Source organism: Toxotes jaculatrix, chromosome 5, assembly GCF_017976425.1.
Source record: "Toxotes jaculatrix isolate fToxJac2 chromosome 5, fToxJac2.pri, whole genome shotgun sequence".
Lineage (NCBI taxonomy): Eukaryota > Metazoa > Chordata > Actinopteri > Toxotidae > Toxotes > Toxotes jaculatrix.
The window spans coordinates 2,352,074-2,372,701 of record NC_054398.1 but is presented as its reverse complement, the minus strand read 5'-3'; the positions used below and the strand labels follow the sequence as shown (position 1 = coordinate 2,372,701).

The 20,628-nt window shown below is 42.2% G+C and overlaps 2 protein-coding genes across 2 annotated transcripts in view; one reads left to right on the top strand and one right to left on the bottom strand.

Annotated features, from left to right (window-relative positions):
- The window catches only part of zfpm1 (zinc finger protein, FOG family member 1), an 88,295-nt gene extending 83,679 nt beyond the window's left edge, over window positions 1-4,616 (bottom strand). Inside the window, exon 1 of the mRNA XM_041038628.1 lies at window positions 4,077-4,616. Coding sequence (XP_040894562.1) covers window positions 4,077-4,116 — 40 coding nt within the window. The 5' untranslated portion in view covers window positions 4,117-4,616. The remainder of the gene's footprint in view (window positions 1-4,076) is intronic.
- Window positions 4,617-12,222: 7,606 nt separating this feature from the next.
- Window positions 12,223-20,446, top strand: ces3 (carboxylesterase 3). The gene is made up of 13 exons (XM_041039293.1): window positions 12,223-12,372; window positions 13,549-13,750; window positions 13,856-13,994; window positions 14,563-14,696; window positions 14,811-14,964; window positions 15,152-15,256; window positions 16,929-17,030; window positions 17,796-17,936; window positions 18,118-18,198; window positions 18,776-18,917; window positions 19,279-19,428; window positions 19,678-19,750; window positions 20,040-20,446. The coding sequence occupies exons 1-13, from the start codon at window positions 12,306-12,308 to the stop codon at window positions 20,221-20,223; spliced, it is 1,674 nt and encodes a 557-aa protein (XP_040895227.1). The 5' UTR covers window positions 12,223-12,305; the 3' UTR covers window positions 20,224-20,446.
- Window positions 20,447-20,628: the final 182 nt, after the last annotated feature.

The window sequence follows — 20,628 nt, the reverse complement described above, 5'->3', positions numbered from 1 at the left end:
TCCATTGTTGTTAGGGGGGTGGGGGGGTGAAGAAGATCCATGCTGCGTTGTCTTAATGTACTGCTCTGTATTAGGGCTGTGCTTGTTGTTGTTGTTGTTGTTGTTGTTGTTGTTGTTGTTGTCGTCAACTGTTGCTTTTCTGGTGGTCTTTACAAAAGTTATTTCAGGCCAGAGAGTCGGGGGGGAAAGCTTCACCAAACGACATCACTTTTAGGGCGGGGCATAATGAATATATTTTAAATTTTTCATGAAGGCGATCATACGATAACCGAGTTCAGACTGATACCAAAACTATGCTGCTGTACAAGAGCTTTGCTTAAAATAAAGAGTCTAAAATTATTATTGAAATCAGGAACTGTCTGTTCAAAGAATAAGTCAACAAGAATACAGTTTCAGTGCTGCTGTTCAATGCCTGACACTTTTTGATACTAGACGTGATAGAGACACATTTCCGTAAATATCCAGCCCTTATCATTTGTTTACCTTGGTGATCTCACTGGAGGTTGTAGGATCGCCTGGATTGCAGGAAGCACCTGTAGCCTCCTCTTTATCACAGACTACCACTCACAAAGAAATGAGAACTAACGTGTCATTCATTTAAACCCACCCTAAGAAACCTAACTGTAAAATGCACTGGGAAACTAACATTTCTCTTTCAAACTGTTTAAGGTGGCACATATTCAAATGCCACAACATGTCAAATCAATTCAAAGCATTCACATTCTCATCTTTTGAGCATTATTCAAAACTTGACACCTGCTTCACAGTAATTGCCCTGCAGGGGTTTTTTTTTCCATTGGAGGGCTTTAACTGTGAAGCAGCTGCAGGAAGAGTTGAGTTTGCAACAGTAGATTAACACCAGACTTAACAATGGCTCCGAACACACTGCAAAGAAGAGTGCATAAGAAAAAATGACAATAATTACAATAACTAAAGCAGCATCATCTGGCTTTAGCTTCATCAGTGTAATCGCACACTGTCAAACTACATCAATGTATGGTATGAATCATTTTCAAGAAGGAAGTTAGAGATGTATTGCAATAATAATGAAACTTGACCCAACAACACTGTGACCTGACTGGAATTTGTCATATCAGTATCAGCAAGCGGCATGCTGAAAACAACATGGTGGACACACTGCATTATTAGTAATAGTAGTGGTGGTGGTGGTGGTTGCACCGCTAGCCCCCGCCTCTGCTGAACCCTACACACCCCAGCCGAACAAAGTCCTTATCACTCTCACTCTTTCCTATCAAAATGTCTGCCAAATCACAAGAGAGTCACGGGGCTGAGAGCCTGGCTGGCCTCGACAGCAGCTGGGACCTGGTGCACAGGGAAGCATGGTGGACCAGAAGCGCTGATAAAGACGGCCATGACACCCCCGAGACGCACACATGTACACACACACTCTCTCATACACGCTAAGTCTAGCCTGGGTTTATCAGCCTCGGGGTCTGGAATACATCTCCAGGCCTCGCCGCTGGCTTTACTGTAGGTGCCTGCTGGGAGTTCACAGCTGATAGGCCTCTCTATGGAAACAGATATGGAAAAAAAGCAGGAAGCGACAAACTGTATTGGCTACTTGCAGTAGCACACCAGAGAACTTCACCAGGAGAAATCCGACTCATGCCATCAGTGAGTTCAGTGGTGCCAGGGACAATACACAGAAGGACGAGAGCAGCTAACACTGACTGTATTCTCTTGTTATGAATGAACACCTCATCCTCACCTGAAAAGTGCAACTAAGAGCACTGCACTTGTCACTGCCAAAACTACTGACCAAACATTTTACAGTCGGGCTGAACAAACTCGGGCTGAGCAAATTTGACTAAAACTTTAGACTAAACTGCAAATATCTTCGACAAATTAAACCGCAGGTGTGTGGTTGCTGTTTTAAACAAGATGCATTTGTACCAAGAGTACAAAGTGCTTGTGGCTCAAACACTCAAAGGGTTCTTATTTGTTTTCCAAACAGATTAGTCAGACAAAAGTCCACTTCTGAGTAAACTTGATTAGCATTTCTAGAGTTTTCAGGCCAGCGTTTCGGTCATTTACAGAGCATCTACTGAGCTACCTGCTAGCTTCTGCTAACTACCACATACTGAAGTGAGTCAGTCACCTCTGTTATAATTTGTAAGCGGCAGAAAGACACAGCCCAGCTACACAAAATGAGTGGTGTGTCTTCTTCTATGAAACAATGATTAGGCAACACAGATCATATTAATCAGACCATAAACCGGAGGCTTTCTGTAGTTTGGCCAACTCACTCAATTACTGTGAATCAACTACAGCGGAGTAAATTTACTGGTGACAGCAATCATAGCTGGTAAAATCAGAGGTCAGTGACTAAAACCCCTCACCTCCCATAGCTTATCAAGACGCTGTTAATTATGTGTGATCTGAAAATTACGCTTCTTTGAATTGTGATTTGGATATTACAAATATCCACAAAAATTACAAGAACGAATTGTTTACCCTTAGTTTGCAGGCTGCACAGCAGCTTGTGGGAGACTTAGTGTAATGGTGTACTGCTCCTTGCTCCCTCTGACCTCTTGTGATTAACACAAACAACACAAACAACGCTGTGAGTTTAGCATTAAACCACAGACCTTTTTTTTTTTAAATCACACATCTGTGCAAGTAATTTGTGGAATAATTCTTTCTTTGGTTTATCTTTTTAAACACCTTTAGATTTAAAAGCCAAAGAGAAAATACACCTGCTGTCATCCGAGCCAGGACGCTTCATCAGGCTACAAAAATGTCAACTCATCTGTCAGCTCAGTATTATATATAACTGTATTTCAGCACTGTGATACCACACAGCCTAAACCTCCAAATGTTGCTTTTAAGCAGGGTTTTTTTTTCTGGGAACACAATGACACAATCACTGATGACAAGATATTATTATTTGCTCAGTGTGATGACTTGCCAAACAAACTGTTCTGCTGATGGCACAGTTTCTATTCCAACTGTGGCTTCCACATAGATACATCCACACTTTTTTCTTTAATCTCTAATCTCCATTGTAATTATATTACATCTATACTCTCCATAAGCTCAGGGTGCAAGCGGCCTATCCGCTGGCCTCACGAAGCACGAGGAGGGGTTAATCACAACATCATTAATATGCTTTTATATAAACTTTGAACATCAGTCAGCAGCGATAAACCTTCACACGTTTTATAAACAGGAAGAGCTCGTCAAGCACGGAGACCAGCCAAGCGCCAGACCAAGAAAAGGGCCTTTCAAGCGGCCTAAGATGCATTTTTGAGTTAAAAGGATAGATGAAAAAAAAAAAAGATCCAATTGTAAGCAGCTATCAGCTGAAGAGATCAGCCAGGCGGCCTATCTGACGCCCCATCTCTGGAAAAGAGAAGTGAAAAGCCAGAGGGAAAAATGCAACGGCGGCCTCGGCGCTGGCTCAGACAGAAAACAAATAAAAAAGATCCAATTTTAATCTTTATCTGAGCTTACATCGGATCGCTGCTTTATCTCTGTTCACATCGGCTTTTTCAGAGAACACTGACGTTTCCACAACAGAATTAAACAGGAAGCCACGGCTACAGTTTTAGCTGCCAATGGACAAAGCATTCTTTACAGAGTAATAAATGAAAACTTTCTTTTCTGATATTCATGCACACAGTCTAGATAATAGCGAGGCTGCCAAAGTGGCGCTTTGATAATTTTGAAAAACGATCTCACACACACAAAAAAAGTGTAGACCAAGGCTCCACCGCTCGTTTATTCTGAGCAAACGCTGCATCTGAAGCCAATTTAACATGCAGGCTACTTTAAGGTTCAATTTGCTGATGTTATCAAGTGCGCAACAAAAGTCTTGTTTGCGGGACTGGGCTGTGTTTTTAGACGACATTCACCCATAAAGCGGTGTCATAAAGCCACCGCCGAGACAGTCAGGTGGCACAGTGAGGTTTCACGGGCTACTACTTATTAACTTTACGGTGAACGCACGATTCAGCAGAAGCGCCACTGAAAAACGTGCGGCTCCTTCCCAGAGTGCGCGTGGCACACAACCAGTCAACTCTCAACAACAAAACAACATCAAGTAATCAACTTACGCTTTATCTGCCGGGGCTTGCTCTGCTTTCTCCGGGACATGGTGGCTCTTCCCTCTGGCCGGGAGCCCGCTTGGACCGACTGGCGGAGCGGCAGAGCAGCGGTCTGGTTCTTCTGTTTTCTGCTTCTTGTCTCTTTCCCCCACCTTTCACTACTGCGACGCGGCGCTCCGATCAGCGACCCGGAGAAATCCGCATGACCCGAGTGCACTTTAGAGTCCTCTGCCACGACAGCTAACGCAGAGCTACCTGTGGCTAAGTCCTGTCTGTGACCGAGTCCGCTCACTTCTCCTCTTCTCAAACGTGCCTCACCTTTCTCTCACCTTTCTCTCCGTTTTCCTGCTAGCGTTATTCCTACGCCGGGCGCGCCTCCGCCTCACCCTCTAGCGCGTTTGTCAGCGAGCGCAGTTGCCTGTCTTTCAGAAATATGAACGCTGATAAATAATAACGGCTATACGGAGGTCAGCGGAGTAGACTGCTCTTGTTTTCTCTCAAGTTTCCTCTCGCCGGTCCGCCCCCTCGTCCGCCTGCACCGTCTCTGAATCGGGGGAGCCACTTTCAATGGAGCTCGAGCGCTACAGTCAACTCCGCTTACTACCTAGGAGCAGACGCGCCTCTGGAACGCCCCTTACGTCTGACGTAGGACATCGCACTCATCTCCTATTGGCTCACACTTCCACCTTGTAGCGCAATCATTTTTTTCAAATCTGTCAAAATAAAATAATCAAAATACACATATTTGTCCTGACAATCAGCATTTTGTCATGTTAAAAAATAAAAATAAACTAAAAAAGAATTCAGTAAGGAAAATGTTTAATATATCAGGTGATGTAATTACTTATTTGCTATAAAAAGTCAGGCTATATTTGTGTTGTTTGTGAAAAATCTTATACTTCCAAATTTTGTGCTTGTTTGCATGTTATTGTAAACTTTTCTATGTTCTACCTCAAATAAAGAGGGCCAGCATAGTCTTCTAATGGAAGGCAAGGAAAATTCTGCTTGGCACTCATGAAACTCTCAAAAGATTGGGCTTTATCCAAATGATTCTTTTCTTGTATTTCACCTGAGCAGTGTCTCCCCCAAATAACTTGATATTATACATTATTCAAACTTCTTATTTTATCAAGTGTGGAATAAATGGTATTGTAGAGTGATTTCGTTGTCCTGTGCTTTGATTCTTGTTTAACTGTGATACAGACATGAGATTAGCGGGGATTTCCTTTTAGGCTGACGACAGACTGCTTTGGTTTCCTGCATGGATGTCTCAGAATTAAGTTATCGCATTACATAGCACAATAGCTGTATTAGAGTATGATGTAAATTCAGGCTTTAAGGACACACGTGTGGATTTGCCTTTCATTTCTACAATTCATAATGAAAGAAAGTTTAAGGATGGTTTCAGGTTTGTATATCTTCACTTTATGAAATTACAGATAGAACAGCACACTGCTCAAAATATCACATTTCCATTGCACAATAACAAACTAACAAGACAATGAACTATAAATTCAGATAACTGCCAGTCTCATTCCATCCAGGGATCTGAACCAGCAGCCCCTGGGTCACACACTTGCTTTCTACCTTCAACATGAATAGAGAGCAGGTGGTGTTGGCTTCTCACCAGCTAAATTCACTGGTGCCACCTAGTGGCCATCTTTCAAATCATGAAAGGGCAGAGAGTGTGGAGTGTGAAAAACAGCAACTACATCACGTGCTTTGTGCTGTAAACAGTAGCATGGATCAGGATTCAAGTGTTCGGAGCTTTGGGGGTGTTGAACAACATTCTCTCATTTGATGGAAAGTGGTGGAAAGCACTGTCCAGCACATCCCACACATTCAAAATCAACACGGATTGGCTAGAGATCTGTGAGTACTCATCAAACCATTTAGTTAATCCTCATAGCCCATCTGCATTCATTATATTTCTGCATATTTTATTATATTCATTTTTTTTGTGTGTTTATTTGTATGGCTCAACCTCATCTGTAAGTACCCCAACTCCAGTGGCAGCCTGAGTATTACTTGTTGCTTCAAAAGCCTTTGAGACTATGCACTCTGAATGTAGTAGTTCATTTGTTTTGTCCAGCAGTGGGTAATACTTTGGAGATTTGTGTGGCTTACGGGACGTTTCCGTCATTAATCCAAATTCCAGACTGTTTGGACCATGATGTCATTCCCCAATTTTAATTGGGGTCACTTGGAAATCTTGGCCATTCATTTTTATCTTGACTATTTTCTAGAGGTCAGCTCATGACAACAGACAGTAGTTAGGCTGTGTTTTGTTAGAGTGTGTATGTTTCAAAATATGATTGTTTTTTGGGGGGGGGGGGGGGGGTTTAGTCACATTGTGCAAAACATGTACAAAATAAAAACATTTTTTGTTAGTAGAATAGTCATCTACCTCTTATCCTTGCCAAGAATGACAAATATGAAAAACAAAATGACCTTATTAGCTACTGAATCTGTTTTTCAAGGGCAACAAAGCAAAACAACATTATGAGAACATACACTTTGACTTTTGCATGCTGCATATGAAGTGATGCAGATGACAACATAGAAAATACAACAGAAAAGAATACAATACAATTTTAACATAACTTATAAATACAAAAAATGTATTGTTTTGTATCTTGCATACAGATGACATAAAAGATAAATTGTTTTACAATCTAATATGAACAAATATCACCTGAAACTTGTTGCAGTACACAACTATACTGTGTGTGAGGGTAGGACCTGGGACTGTTCCCATGTACCCCTCTGATCAGCTATAATGACACTCTGCAGTTGACTTAGGTTAAAATTAACACTAAATATAGCCCTAGACCTGTATGTGGTACCAGTTCCTCTTCTTGTCGCCCCTTCCCCAGGACAGTCTCAAAATGCACGTGTGTCATTTGCAAGGGGTCAGTTGTAGGTTTCAGCAGTGAGGATCACTTCCGCGTTCAAAAAGCTGCTCGGCTGCCGCTGGAGGCTGGCTCCAGAAGTGAGCAATTCTCTATTGATCTCATGTTAAAAAAGCCAACTTTACAACCTAAAAAAACACATTTACAGCCTGGTATATTTTTTGTTTTTGGTCTCTATTGATAGTTTCCACCTCCGTGAACACTGTGAGGGGGGTGATTTTTTTTTGTACTACAATCGTTTAGTGTTATATAGGCTTAAAATTCTTACACAAATTAGGGCGTGGTTACGTTGAGTGACAGCCCCATAGACAGGCACTGGCAGTTAGCGCTTTGCCAAAGCATCGGCTGGGCTAGGCGGCTACATCCAGAGGCCTCCGGCTACCTCCAGTGGTTTACAGCGGCTGCAGTGTCCGTGTTTGTTTGCCAATGTTCGGATAGGTTTTTGTGACAGTATGGCTGGTTGTAGTGTAGACTGTACTAACCGACCGTCGAAGGAGTCGGCGTTGCAGTTTTTTCGGTAAGTAAATTTCTCACTATTTTACCTGGATGTTTGCGCTAATTAGCATGTATTAGCATATTTTGCCGCTAGCTTATGACTTCATTGCCGATTTGTGGTCGCTGCTGATACAGATAGAGGACCGGAGCAGCTAATGTTAGGAACGCTGTTGCGGTGTGTTCCGTGCTCTCAGAGTCCGTTTATTGCGGGAATACTAGGCTACAATTTTATTTGGTCTCATTTTTCTGTTTAAAAAGTCCGACATTGCATGGACAGAGCAGCTCCGTCAGTCAGCGGCTGCTGTTGTTTGTGTGCTGCTGTAACTGTAAGTGGATAGTGGATGGAGGCAGCGGTGAAAGCCGGTAAATATTAAATATTAAACAGTCGGGTCGGACTCGGGGACTGTCGTGTGGTGGATGTAGCTGCGTGTAGCTGCCGCTTAGTTTGTTAGCCTAGCTGATTAACTGATTAGCCTTAGGCTAGCTCGGTTGTTCCGAGCTAAGTGACCGGGTTCTCGGCCGGCTGACCCGTAGAGTAACCGCCTCTCCGCCAAATATGGAAAGTACACGCCCACTAAAATCCAAGATGGCGCAGCTCCAATGCCCATGGTTTGGTCACAAAACTGACTCCCCGAAACCAATGGGTGACGTCACGGGTGCTACGTCCATGTCTTATACAGTCTATGGTCAGGTGCTTAGGGTGTATCCTCGACTTCAGTGGGGAATTTCCTGAGCAGGCAGACTTAGTGGAGAATGATGCTGCTGCAGGCGAGATGAAGTGTTTGTGTTCGAATCATCCTTCAGGCTCTCTCTGGACTGGTGCTGTATTTCTAACAGTTTCTTTTTTTGTGGAAGACATTTTGACAATTTGTCCCAACAGGAAAGGCACAGGTGCAACATATATTAAAGATAGGTGCATTCCATTTGGCTGAGGCAGATCCAGGGCCTGGTTCTGTTCATGGCAGCTCACCTGAATGTCTTAGACACCTAATAAAATTGAACAATCATCACTGTTAGCTACACCTACACCTACCTACCTACCTACACCAGGTGCACCTTCATAAAAACTGCTGTTCTGCCTTATGTTGCAGATAAGCTTCACATTGAGCAGCATCACTACAGAGTGAACCCAGCACGTAGCAGTAGGAGGTTGAATATTTACAACAACATGGCCTTGCTGCTCCCCCTTCACAGCGCTTACCATGTTTGCTCTGCCCGATGGAACACTTTGTTTCTCTACAGATTATAGAAAGGCAAACAGCAGTCAAACCTGACCTCTGGGGTGGAAGCTTGAATTGACCGTCTAGGATCTGCCCACTGTTTCGTCAAATTACATTTGTTTATTAGTTTAGTTCATTAGGTTAGCGGCAACACCTACAGAGATCTCTATTTGTACCCTCAGTCAGTCTCTTTCAGGACACTGTGACGGTGATGGTGCTGTGAGCAGATGATACAGTGGATAAGTCCACTCGGACGATGTCAGCATTTTTGTCCTGTTCGGTTGCTTGCTGAAGTTTTCATTGCTTGCTGAGTTCCATTTCCAAGCTGAATCTTGTTAAACCCAGTTCCTGCGAAGGAAGAGTCCCCCATCTTGGCAGTTAGGTTAGTCACAACAGTGGGTTCCACTCTTGCTATGAATTATGATCTGAGTCACTTGCTTGTTTGTTCCTTTGCAAGGTTGTTTGTTGTGGCTTTTGTCATAACTTTGTTGCCATTGCATTGTCTCCGACTTCAGCAAGGCCAGGAAGATGGGCTACGTTTACACGGCCTGCCAAAAAATGAAATCAAATGTTTGTCAAATCTGACATAGATTTGATAAACAGGGTGAACAGACCACACACTCTTCTATTTTCTTATGTGTGTGTGTATATAAAAACAGATTTTATTTTTTTAGGTCATCCCAGTTCTCTGAATGTAGAACTTTTTCCTTTGTCCCCCAAACCCAACTGACCATCCAGCTTTAGTTATTGTCAGCTACGTAGTGCTTAGGTCTGTTGCAGATGGTGATTTGGTTGTGCTCCAAGGTGTAAGATTCAGCACCAAAAGCTGCAGGTAGATGCCAGTGGCAGAAGACCTGGAGCAGTGCTGCAGCATGCTGCTAACCAGCCAGCGAGTGACTTCTCAAACAGTTTTTCACCATAAAACAGGAAACTGTGGCATTTCTGAGGCCCTGAGGCAACTATGAGGCTTATCTGTGTTTTTCCTCTGTGCTCTTCTCACTGATTTGAAATGGACGGGGCTCATCTGAAAAAAAGGTAATGTCACATACGTCTGTTCACCAGTCAGGATTTAGCAGCAGCTGAATTACTGTAAATTAGAGTTTAAAAAGTGTACTCATAATCATGATTTTGAAGTGTGTAAGAAAACATGACTGCTTGATGTTGCTTAACAATGACACAGAACTATGGGTTGTAACAACCTTACACATACAATCTATGGGGTTATTTCTTATGGCAGGACAGTGTCATATTTTCCAGGGGGGCAGACAGACACCACTTACCACTTACCTTTTCAGTTAAAATGTCACCTTTTCATTTTAATGTGGGGCTGCATGCTGTACATTCATACTACAGTTGTGCACTGTTAAATTTAAAACAACATTCAAAGTTTAATATCTGTAAGTTAAGCACAAGTGAGTAACAGTTACTCTTCAATAATTTCATATTTTGTATGTCAAACATTTATCGATATAGTGGGCATCTAACCGTTTAAAATAATGATAGCTAACAGTTGGTCTCAGCAGATGGTCTTTATATATTAACATGCACTACATTTTGCATAGATCTTAACAGAAAGTTAAAAAAAAAAAACTTTATCCCTTTTATTCATCACCTGAGCCACTGGTTTGTTTGGATGTGCACATTCTTCTGTGTTTGAATTAGACTCCTGGGCAATATACAAAAAAGCCAGTGTCTAAAACCTTCTCAGCCTCAGCTGCTGGGTGTAAGCCTCTTCAGTTATCTTCAGACTGACAGTGAAAATACCCCTGCACACAGAGAAATAGACTCTACATGATTATTTCAAATGTTTGTCAACGTTTTAATCTTATGACCTTTCAAGATGTCTTGAGAAAGGTCATAAGACAGAAATGCTGTGTGGGAGTATTTCCATTTTCTAATTAACAAGACTTATGTCTCTTGGCAGAAGAGCTGAACATTAGTGCTCAGTGTTTGATCTGTATTGTAAGATTTGCTTGTCCTTTGAAGTGACACATTTGAATGTGAAATCTTATACTTTCAGTCAGTATTAAAGAACTTATTGAAATGTGAACCAGAAGTTATCACGGATTAACTCTCATATGATTTTTTTTTAAATAAAAGGACACAAACAGGTGCACAGGTGTAAATGTATAAAAGTAAAAGTAAACAGACTGGGCCTGGGCAGCTTGGGCCCAGAGTCCAGGGGGTCGTAGGAGGAAAAGGGGATAAAGTCTGCTCCTTAAATAACCTCTGCTTGTTAGCCCTAGATCTGGTCATCCCTTTTGATTTGTACTATTAGCTCATCCTCTTGGGTAAATAATACGTGTTGTCTTAAAAGAGAGGCTGTTTTTTAAGGTTATGAACTCTTTTTGACTTTTTGATAACTCCGTTGTGGACTGTTTGAGGACTCTTGTCTAGTTTCTTGAGTTTTGGTTCTGTAACTCCTGGGTTCTTGAGTTTGTTTAGTATTTCTGGTTTAGTTGGAAAGATTGTTGTTGTCGTTCCTGTGCCCAGGTCTGCGTATGCCAAGGAGCCTCACCTTGAGACCTCCGGGGGCGCTGTGAGGGTCATGTTATTTGATTTCTCCAGTGTTTTCAACACCATCCAGCCGGCGCTGCTGCGAGGGAAGCTGGAGGGAGCAGGGGTGGATGAACATCTGGCCACATGGACCATTGACTGCCTCACTAACAGCTCGCAGTACGTGAGACTGCATAACTGTGTGTCTGAGGGAGTAGCCTGCAGCACTGGGGCCCCTCAGGGAACACAGCACAGACTGGGACAGGAAGAGACTGAACAAGCTGGTCAGGAGGGCCAGCTCTGTCCTGGGCTGCCCACTGGGCACTGTGGAGGAGGTGGGTGAGAGGAGGATGTTAGCCAAGCTGACATCCACTATGGACAACACCTCTGACCCCCTGCACCAGACTGTGGAGGCGCTGAGCAGCTCCTTCAGCGGCAGACTCAGGCATCTACAGTGTAGGAAGGAGGCCTGACCTGGCCTAACTTTTCGTCTGTCCATGGCGGGACTGTGAAATTTTTTTTTTTAGATTGTAAATATGCTATTTTTTGCACATTTTCTTGTACTTGAATTGCACACTTCTTGTTTTTCTGCACTTTATCTTTTTTCCCTGTTTTGCTTGTGAGCTGCCTATGGGTAAATTTCCCCACTGTGGGATCAATAAATATCTTATGTCCCACAGTGGGCTTATATTTCACAGTAAATAAACTTCATTAGGATTTGTTCTAACTAGTTATTTGCAAAAATCTAATCTCTCTCAGGTACAGTTCTTATTTCCTAGAAGTAAGAACCTTGTATGTATAGTATGTTATAGGAATTAGAATCTGGTTTGCAGCGTTGAGCTGTGATGGTCAAAGAGCAGGGTTTTGTAACTTTTGACTCAGCATCCAGAGTCACTGAAGGTTAAATCAATGGAGACCACACTATTTATGCTCAGCTGAAGTTCTTACATAATATGCTTGTTTGTGATATGTGTGTGTGTGAGGGAGTTAGAGGTTTAAAGTGTGTGTGTGTGTGTTTCGGAGGGGAGGTACCAGAGGGCCAGGACAGGGGCAGAGTTATATTTCTCTGGAAGTGCACCGTAATTCTTTCTGTCTTTTCTTTGAGTCCAGTCAGGATGAAAACGGCACTGTTCATTGTTTATCTGCTTCCTGCGCTGACAGAGATAGCACAGGCCACACCAGGTAAGAAAACATTTCATTTTACCTCATATTAGAGCAGGACAGTCTGATTCAGCAGCCAGTGCAAACAGATAACAGACACATGTGTTCATTATTATAATTGTCTTGTATTTTTAGCAGCCCAATGACTGTTAAGGACAGTTCAACAAAAAAAAAAAATCATGTGATATGGAGCACTGTCTTTAATTTGTTGAACACGATCATATCGACATTTGGAAACCTGCTTCACATTGTTAACTTCTCAGTGGCTACCAATAGCATTTTATGTGAGTTTTTTTTTTTTCAGGGGTTTTGAAAGGGTTTCATAAAACAATAACCTGATTAAGGACCCACCAAGTAATCCCTGCACTGATATTACAGTTTGTTAGTTTTGTTTGTTTGCTTGTGGCTAAAAGCAGAGGTGGAAGAAGTCTACAGATTTTACTGAAGCGTATTGGGCTTTCATTACTGATTCTTTCATGTGTTGTGTCATGTCTTTTTGCCTAAACCCACATTACGTAACAGAGTTTTGAAGAAGTGAACTCAGTGTTGAGAAATGACTAATCAGTTGTCAATAAATCAATAAATGAAAGATTCTGGCCTACTTTACAGCACTGTTGACCTTTCTTCAAAGCATGCTAAAGTTTTATGTGGATTTTTAAATGTGTTTACAACAGTTTTTTGGGGGGAAAACAATTGTACTCAGCATTGCTAAAGTGCAAGAAAGACAAAAAAAAGGGCTGTTAAGCTAAATGCATGAATGAAATGACAAAGCAAAGAACGTCTACTGGCTGTTTCAAGCGTACTTTATTTTGCCACATGTGAACGCACTCGACACAGCTCCACAGTTTATAATCATATGACAAACATCATGTGTATGTCATGTGTATGTATAAAAGTTCATAATAAGTATAGCTTCCAAGGTTCCAGTACATGAGAAACATATATCAGAGGGAAAAGGGACTAAAATGTTGTGGACATTCTGCAATGTTCATATCAAACTCACACAGGCCATCAAAGCTCCCAGGCAGCCATTGTCTTCCATTCGTTCCAGCACTGTAACTGTACAACAAACATCTTATCAGAGACTGAGACTCAAATCCAAATAAGGTTTAGCATACCTTGGAAAACGGCTGGTAGTAATGTAACATAACATTAACATTGTCCTTTAACACACAGAACACACATTTGTATCTTCAGCAGGGAGCGATGACCTTGTGGTCTCTCTGAAAAACGGCCAAATCAGAGGGGAATACGTGACAGTGAAGGGCACAGAGAGAAGGGTGAAGCAATTCCTGGGAATCCCTTTCGCTAAGCCCCCCGTGGGGCCCCTCCGCCTGGCTGCTCCCCAGGATGCAGAGCCCTGGGAGGGGGAGAGAGACTGCACACACCAGCCCCCCATGTAATAATGTGTGATCCTTGAATTACCAAAGGGTGTGACAAGATTTCATGGACAGTATTTTTCTCTTTGGGTAACACACACCTCTTCTCTCCCTTTCTACCTCAGGTGTATCCAGGATCCGGAAATAGTTGTGAATGTTTCTAGGACCATGTCAATGCAGTACACCCCTCCAGAGATTTCAGAGGACTGTCTGTATTTGAATGTATACACTCCAGCTGAAGCAACAGAAGGGGACAAACTGCCGGTGGGTTAAAGAGACAGCCTGTAGATTTACACAATCTGTAAATGGAAGTCAGTAGGACAGGCCTGCATTAAACAGTAACTTGGTGAAGGGAGGGAGAAGCTTCTGGTGCTGTTGTACTGGACTGAATTCTGATGTGAGGTGTCCGTGTTTATTATTATTATCACTATTATTATTTTATGCTTTTTTTTTCTCTGCTCTTTAAATGGTTTTCAGAGTTTACACGCCAACCTTCACCAGCTTTCAGTGCTTTCAGCCGACTAACATGTCAACTGCTTTCATCTCTTTCTCTTCAGCTGAGAGATCAAAATTTTTTAGCTGTTACATTTCAGTTTCGGATCACACATTTCAACTGTCGTGATGCTTATCTTCAACTCTTTTTCAGTAATCATTTCATGCTTTAGTGACAGTGATCATGCAATCGCACTCCAGTGAAGTCTGGTACAAATGTATCTCACCTGTGTGACCTGGTGTTGATGCATCACAAACAGCTGTAGCTTCCTGTGTGGAGAGGTCAGCTGTAAACAGCAGGATCCTGTGTTGTGTTGTGTTGTGTTGTGTTGTGTGTCAGGTGATGGTGTGGATCCATGGAGGAGGTCTGTCAATGGGTGCAGCTTCTCAGTACGATGGCTCTCCATTGGCCGCTTATGAAAACATAGTGATGGTTATTATTCAGTATCGCCTTGGCATTCTGGGATACCTGAGGTAAGATATACCGATCAGATTTCTGTCACAGGCTTCAAATAAAGGAATAAACTGAAAACATCCACAGTATCACAGGTACAGTTTTAAAGTGTTTTGACTTGTCCTGTTCCAAAGCACTGGAGATGAACACGCTCAGGGCAACTGGGGTTTCTGGGATCAGCTGGCAGCTCTGAGATGGGTGAAGGAAAACATTGATGCCTTTGCAGGTGATCCACAAGCCATTACTGTTGCTGGAGAATCCGCCGGAGGCATCAGTGCCTCCATACTGGTAAGAAAAACACTGGAAAACATCAAAGCTGCTATGTTAACCCATCCAGCATGTGCTGAAACGACAGGGACATGATTTCAAATGCATACTACACATTTTGAATGTGTTTAATGTCTCTGTAATTTATTACAGAGACTATCATGTCCATTTGTCAAGTGATGACATGCACAACTTTCCTCACGAACAGACTCTGTCTCCACAAGCCAAAGGACTGTTTCAGAGGGCGATTTTTCAAAGTGGAGTAGCAACACTTGGGACCTACACTACAAGTCATCCTTTGCACTATGCCAAGGTACTGTAATATGTAAAGTGAGTGTATCAACGTGAATTTAAAAAAAAATCCATCAAACACATGCGCATTGTTTCGAACATGTACATTCACCAAACTTTCTCAGCAATATGTCTGTGAATGTTCTCATTCATCCAGGTCATAGTTCTCTCTTTGAAAATTGAATCGAAGGCAACTGGACATATGTTTGTCTGGGAAGACGTTTCGCCTCTTATCCAAGGGGCTTCATCAGTTCGTATGCATCGGTCTATCTAGTCCGCACTAGTCTGACGAGTGCGGACTAGATAGACCGATGCATATGTCCAGTTGCCTTCGATTCAATTTTCAAAGAATTCACCGAACATTTTGTTAGGATTCAGAAACACTCAAACCATCCCGATCAGCATTCACGTTGTGAACAGAATTTAATACTGAATTCTCCATGTGTGTAGTGGCGCCTCTACATTGAATTACTCCCTGGGCGACACTCCCACCTATTTGCCAATAGGTGGGTTTCGCGTGACGTCACGACGCAGCGGCACGAGGGCGCCAAATTCAGATGGAGAGCAGGAAGTGTTTCAGCCGTTAGCTGACTGACACACTGAGAAGCTACCGTGCGGAAAAATGCCTATGTTTTGTGTAGTTTACCGGTGCTCAAATCGTTCCAATAGAGAAAAAGAAAAAGTACAAAAAGTAGTCACTCACAAAGGTGAGAAATATAAACAACTTACAAAACAACGCCGTAAAAGGTGGATCTTAAACCTCCGTCTGCGGTCGGGAGGAGCAGTCTGCTAATGCCCGTGTCTGCAGTGACCAGTTCGTCAAAGGTATGCTAGCTAGCTAACTTGGTTTTTGTCGCTGTGTTTATATCATTAGCTTGTCGCTTAATGCTCATTTACATAGTAATAATTATTAAGTTGCCGGTAGTCTAATATGGACTTCATTGGGACTTTTTAGGCTGCCCTAGCGTTTTAGGAGACGTTGACTGTAAGATATGTTTGTTGACATTATAGCCGCTATTGCTAGCTGCTAGCTTATACATAACCAGTATAAGAATAAACACTCACCCTGACGAAGACCAAACGATAATCGTCTTGGAGCCGTTTGGTACCAAGGTTGTGGACCCACCCGCTCACAAAAAAGTTATATGCCTCCAGGCTTTTGTAGGCTTTTATTTGCTGTTTCGTATAATAAGAGGTCTGAAGTAGGAGATAATTGGTGATCTCAACAGCCTCGATTGTCGGCAAATCTTTAATGTGTGTGTGTCTCCGTCTCGACACGGGATCTAAACCCGTACAATACGGACATGCTGCTAATATTTCCTCCATTGGCTTTGATATGTAACTTATTTCCTGCCCTCCATATGAAATCGCTCCGCATACGTGCGTCATTATAATCACGTGACTGAAACCCAGCTATTCCCCACACAGTAATATGATAGATAATAGAAAACAGCTTAGTGGCGCAGATGATTTTTTTTCACGTGGTTGTGCCGTCCTCCGCCAATCAACGTGTACTGGTGCTGTGTACTGGTACTGTAGTGCAGTGACCAAATAGAAGAACGTTTTTGTATCAGCTTTAACCAGAGTAAAATAAATGAGGGTTTTAACTTCTGCCTGAGAACTCTTGTGTCAGGGTACACTTACTTATGTATTTGTGATATTTATTCATTCATTCATCTCTTTCTTCTGCCTAGATTGTTGCCAATCTTACTGGATGTGACCGCAGCAGCACAGAGGAACTGGTCCAGTGTATGAGAGGAAGAAGTAAAGACGAGTTAGTTGAAGCAACCAAAAAGGTAAATGATCTTGTGAAGATGTACAAGCAGATGTCAGAGATGTACTGAGCTTTAATTTAATTGTTTTGTTTGTGTGTTTGAGTCAGTCTTGCATTTCCTGGATCCTTTTGCTTGTACAGTTTAGTTCAAGTTAAATTAGGAGACCAAATTAATCAGAAAACTAACTTACTTTTTGAAAGTTTCTGTGTGTTTCCAGATGGAGGAACACTGGATTAACAGTAGAATTAAAATTGCAGGTTGTAGTGTTGTGTTAGGTTATTCAGACTATTGATGCAAAGAAACCTGCTGTGAATCTTGTATGGTGCCTGTGTTCATTCTTACAGGGAATGAACAAAAAGGAATTTAAATTTCTCCAGGCTCAGTGTGAAGTTCCAGACATATCAGGCCAGTCTTTAGACACAAGATGGCAGTGTGTGAGCACTTTTGGCTGACAGGACTGGAACCTGACGTGGTCTCTGCTGTTCATTCTGAGATGCTTTTCTGTTCCCCACAGTTGTACAGAGTGGTTATCTGAGTTAGCATAGCCTTTCTGTCAGCTCCAACCAGTCTGACCTCTCTCATTTTGTTTTTGGCTCCATTCTGAGTTAAACTCTAGAGACTGACCTGTATCTGCAGGATGTTATTCTGCCACACTGACTGACTGATTGGATAACTGCACGAATAAGCAGGTGTACAGGTGTTCCTAATAAAGTGCTCGGTCAGTGTAGTTGGGTTTCCCTTCATCCACTTGGCCAAAGTTGCACTGATGTTCTGTCCTGTGTTTAGATGAAAATTTACCTGGGAGCTGTGGTGGATGGCATCTTTCTGACTGATGCAGCAGAGGAGCTTCTCAAGAGGAAAGAAGTGTTGAAGGTTCCAGTGATGATGGGAATAACCAACCATGAGTTTGGATGGATCCTCCCTCAGGTCATACACATCCCAGTGCTTTCATTCCAAATATTCAGACATAATATACTTCACCCAGCCTCTGTGTCAATCTGTTATTTATGTTAATGTCCTTCAATTTTTAGATCACTTTATTTTTAAGGCCGTACTTCATCTTGAAATAACTGTAAAGCATTGTCTCACATCGCATCTCTGATCACAGAGCTTTGCCCCTCCAGGCTGGGAGAACGGCATGAGCAGAGAGTCTGTGCTGGCAGTGATGAACATGTTCAATCCTGCGGGGGTGAGCTCCATCACAGCTACTGCTGCTGCTTGTTGATGATAATGATGATAATGGTTGATTGACTTACACTACAATCATTCTTTTAAAACCAGATGGTAGTAACAACAATTCAATTCAGTTTAAAATACATCGCTCATAGGATAATTTGAAGCAAGTAAGTTTGCAAACACAAATACACACAAACATTCACACAAAATCAAAACAGTCCAAAAATACAGAAATTTTTAACTTAAGAAAGAGGTTGAAATACACAAGGGTTAATGCTGATGGCCAAGTCATTGCTGTACCATAGTGTATAATAAAATAATTATTTATTTTAATATTTAGACAAAATATCCATCTATATCAATACACTCTATATAATAATATAGATATATAAATATCTATAATATACAATATAATATAAACCTGTGGTCCAGCTGCACCTCTGTTCTTCACATATGTGGTTAGTGGTTGATGAGGGGTCATGAAATCATCCTATTTGTTGATGGCCTCAAAAGAAGAAGTGTAAAAGAAAGAAAGAAACAGCAGTACCTCAGAGAGGATTCTGAAAGTTCAACCTTCCTCCCCGTCCCAGACCTCTGCTGCCAACAGCCTCATCGCAGATGAATACCTGAAAGACGCCAAAACACCAGAGGAGATCAGAGACGGATTCACTGAGATCATGGGAGACCTGCTCATGACGCTGCCTGTCGTCAAGGTGGCCGAATACCACTTAGGTCAGTAGAGCAAGAGCATCTCAACCAAGCTCTTAGAAATCACATTTACATATATTACCAAATTATTTTCTCAGTTACACTGCTGGCAAGGGCAGTTGCTGACTGGATTATGTTCAGAGGCAATGTTTTTTGAATGAAGGTCACTGGGAGGCTGTTGGAGATTAGATCAATCAAACAGATTAATCAAAGGCCTGTCAGGATATCCTGTCAGTGCTGGTGCAGTTTGCGGCTTCATTCATTTCATGCGTCACCCTGTCGTGAACAATGATCGTTACCTGCCGTGATAAGCTAGTCCTGATCTTTGACCTTCGTTTCAACCCGAGCATACACCCCTTGTCTTTTCTGTCCTTGGTGTGTTTAGATGCAGACATTCCAGTTTACATGTATGAGTTTGTGTACCGTGCTGTGATACACCAACACACCAGACCCAGCTTTGTGAAGGCGGACCATGCAGATGATGTCGGCTTCATGTTTGGTGGATGTTTCTGGAACGGACATATAAAAATCATAGGTAGGTGAAATGCACTGCCCATGGTACATATTTATAGCTCTAACATGGGATTAGATGCTGTCTCCTGTCTTTTCTCAGAGAGTACTTGTGAGGGCTCAGAAGCCTAATATGAAGTGAACTGAATTTATACACAGTGTCTGGATTTAGCTGGACTAAATGAAGGACAGAAACACTGCAGTCACTTTAGGTCACAGTTATTGGATTTTAGTATTTGATTTTGTGATTAAACTCCTCTTGTCCCATATTCAGGCAACATTACCAAGGAGGATGAAAGACTTTGCAGGACCATGATAGCATACTGGGCCAATTTTGTGCGTACTGGGTGAGTAAGCACTGAGAAAAACAATATCATTAAAGCTGCACTGGTCAATATATTTATAACAGCAACAGAAAAAAAAGACTAGGGGAACATGAAATGGGTCATCAGCAAGGGTGAAGAAATGAACAGACCAAGTAAAACAGTCCAAAAATATATATACAGAAAATGATGAAGGCATACAGACATTAATTTGAAAGACTCAGCACATCAAAGCAAACATATGTGAATGATTTTCTTTGCTGCATAGACCTCCCCTGATGTATGTAACTGGTATGACTGAATATCTCTTCAGCTCTCCCAACGGTCCTGGTCTGGTCAGCTGGGCTCAGTATTCCAGACAGAAGCAGGAGTACATGGAACTGGGTCTGACACAGACTGTGAAACAGAAACTGAAGAAGGACAGGGTCCATTTCGCTACTGTCACCCTCCCTCAGAAGCTGGAACAGTTAGCGGCAGCAGCCAAAGCTGGAAATTGATCTCTGCACGCTGCCATATTGTTCATGCTGGTCCCAAGTTTGATCTTTTCTTTCTTTCTTTTTTTTTCTTTTGAAATTGAGTTCAAATTCAGTTTGAAATTATTTCTGAAAGCAAACAGAAATCCTGTATTTGAATGATTGTGACATGTCCCATGAATTTGGAAATAAAATTATTTCCCATTTGCGCACCATGTAAAATATTAAAAAGAAGTGCATAAACCCTGGTTAACCTTTCTGCAAAGCAATTTTTTCAGTAAATTGTTGTTTGCCTTCGTGCCTTTATTGTGAAGGAAATAATATTCCTGCTGACTTGACGCAACACCACGACTGCTCGCTCGCGCTCATTGGCTGTGCTGCTTGTCGACGTCATTGGGTTCCCCCCTCACGGTGTTTGCCTGTGTTCGC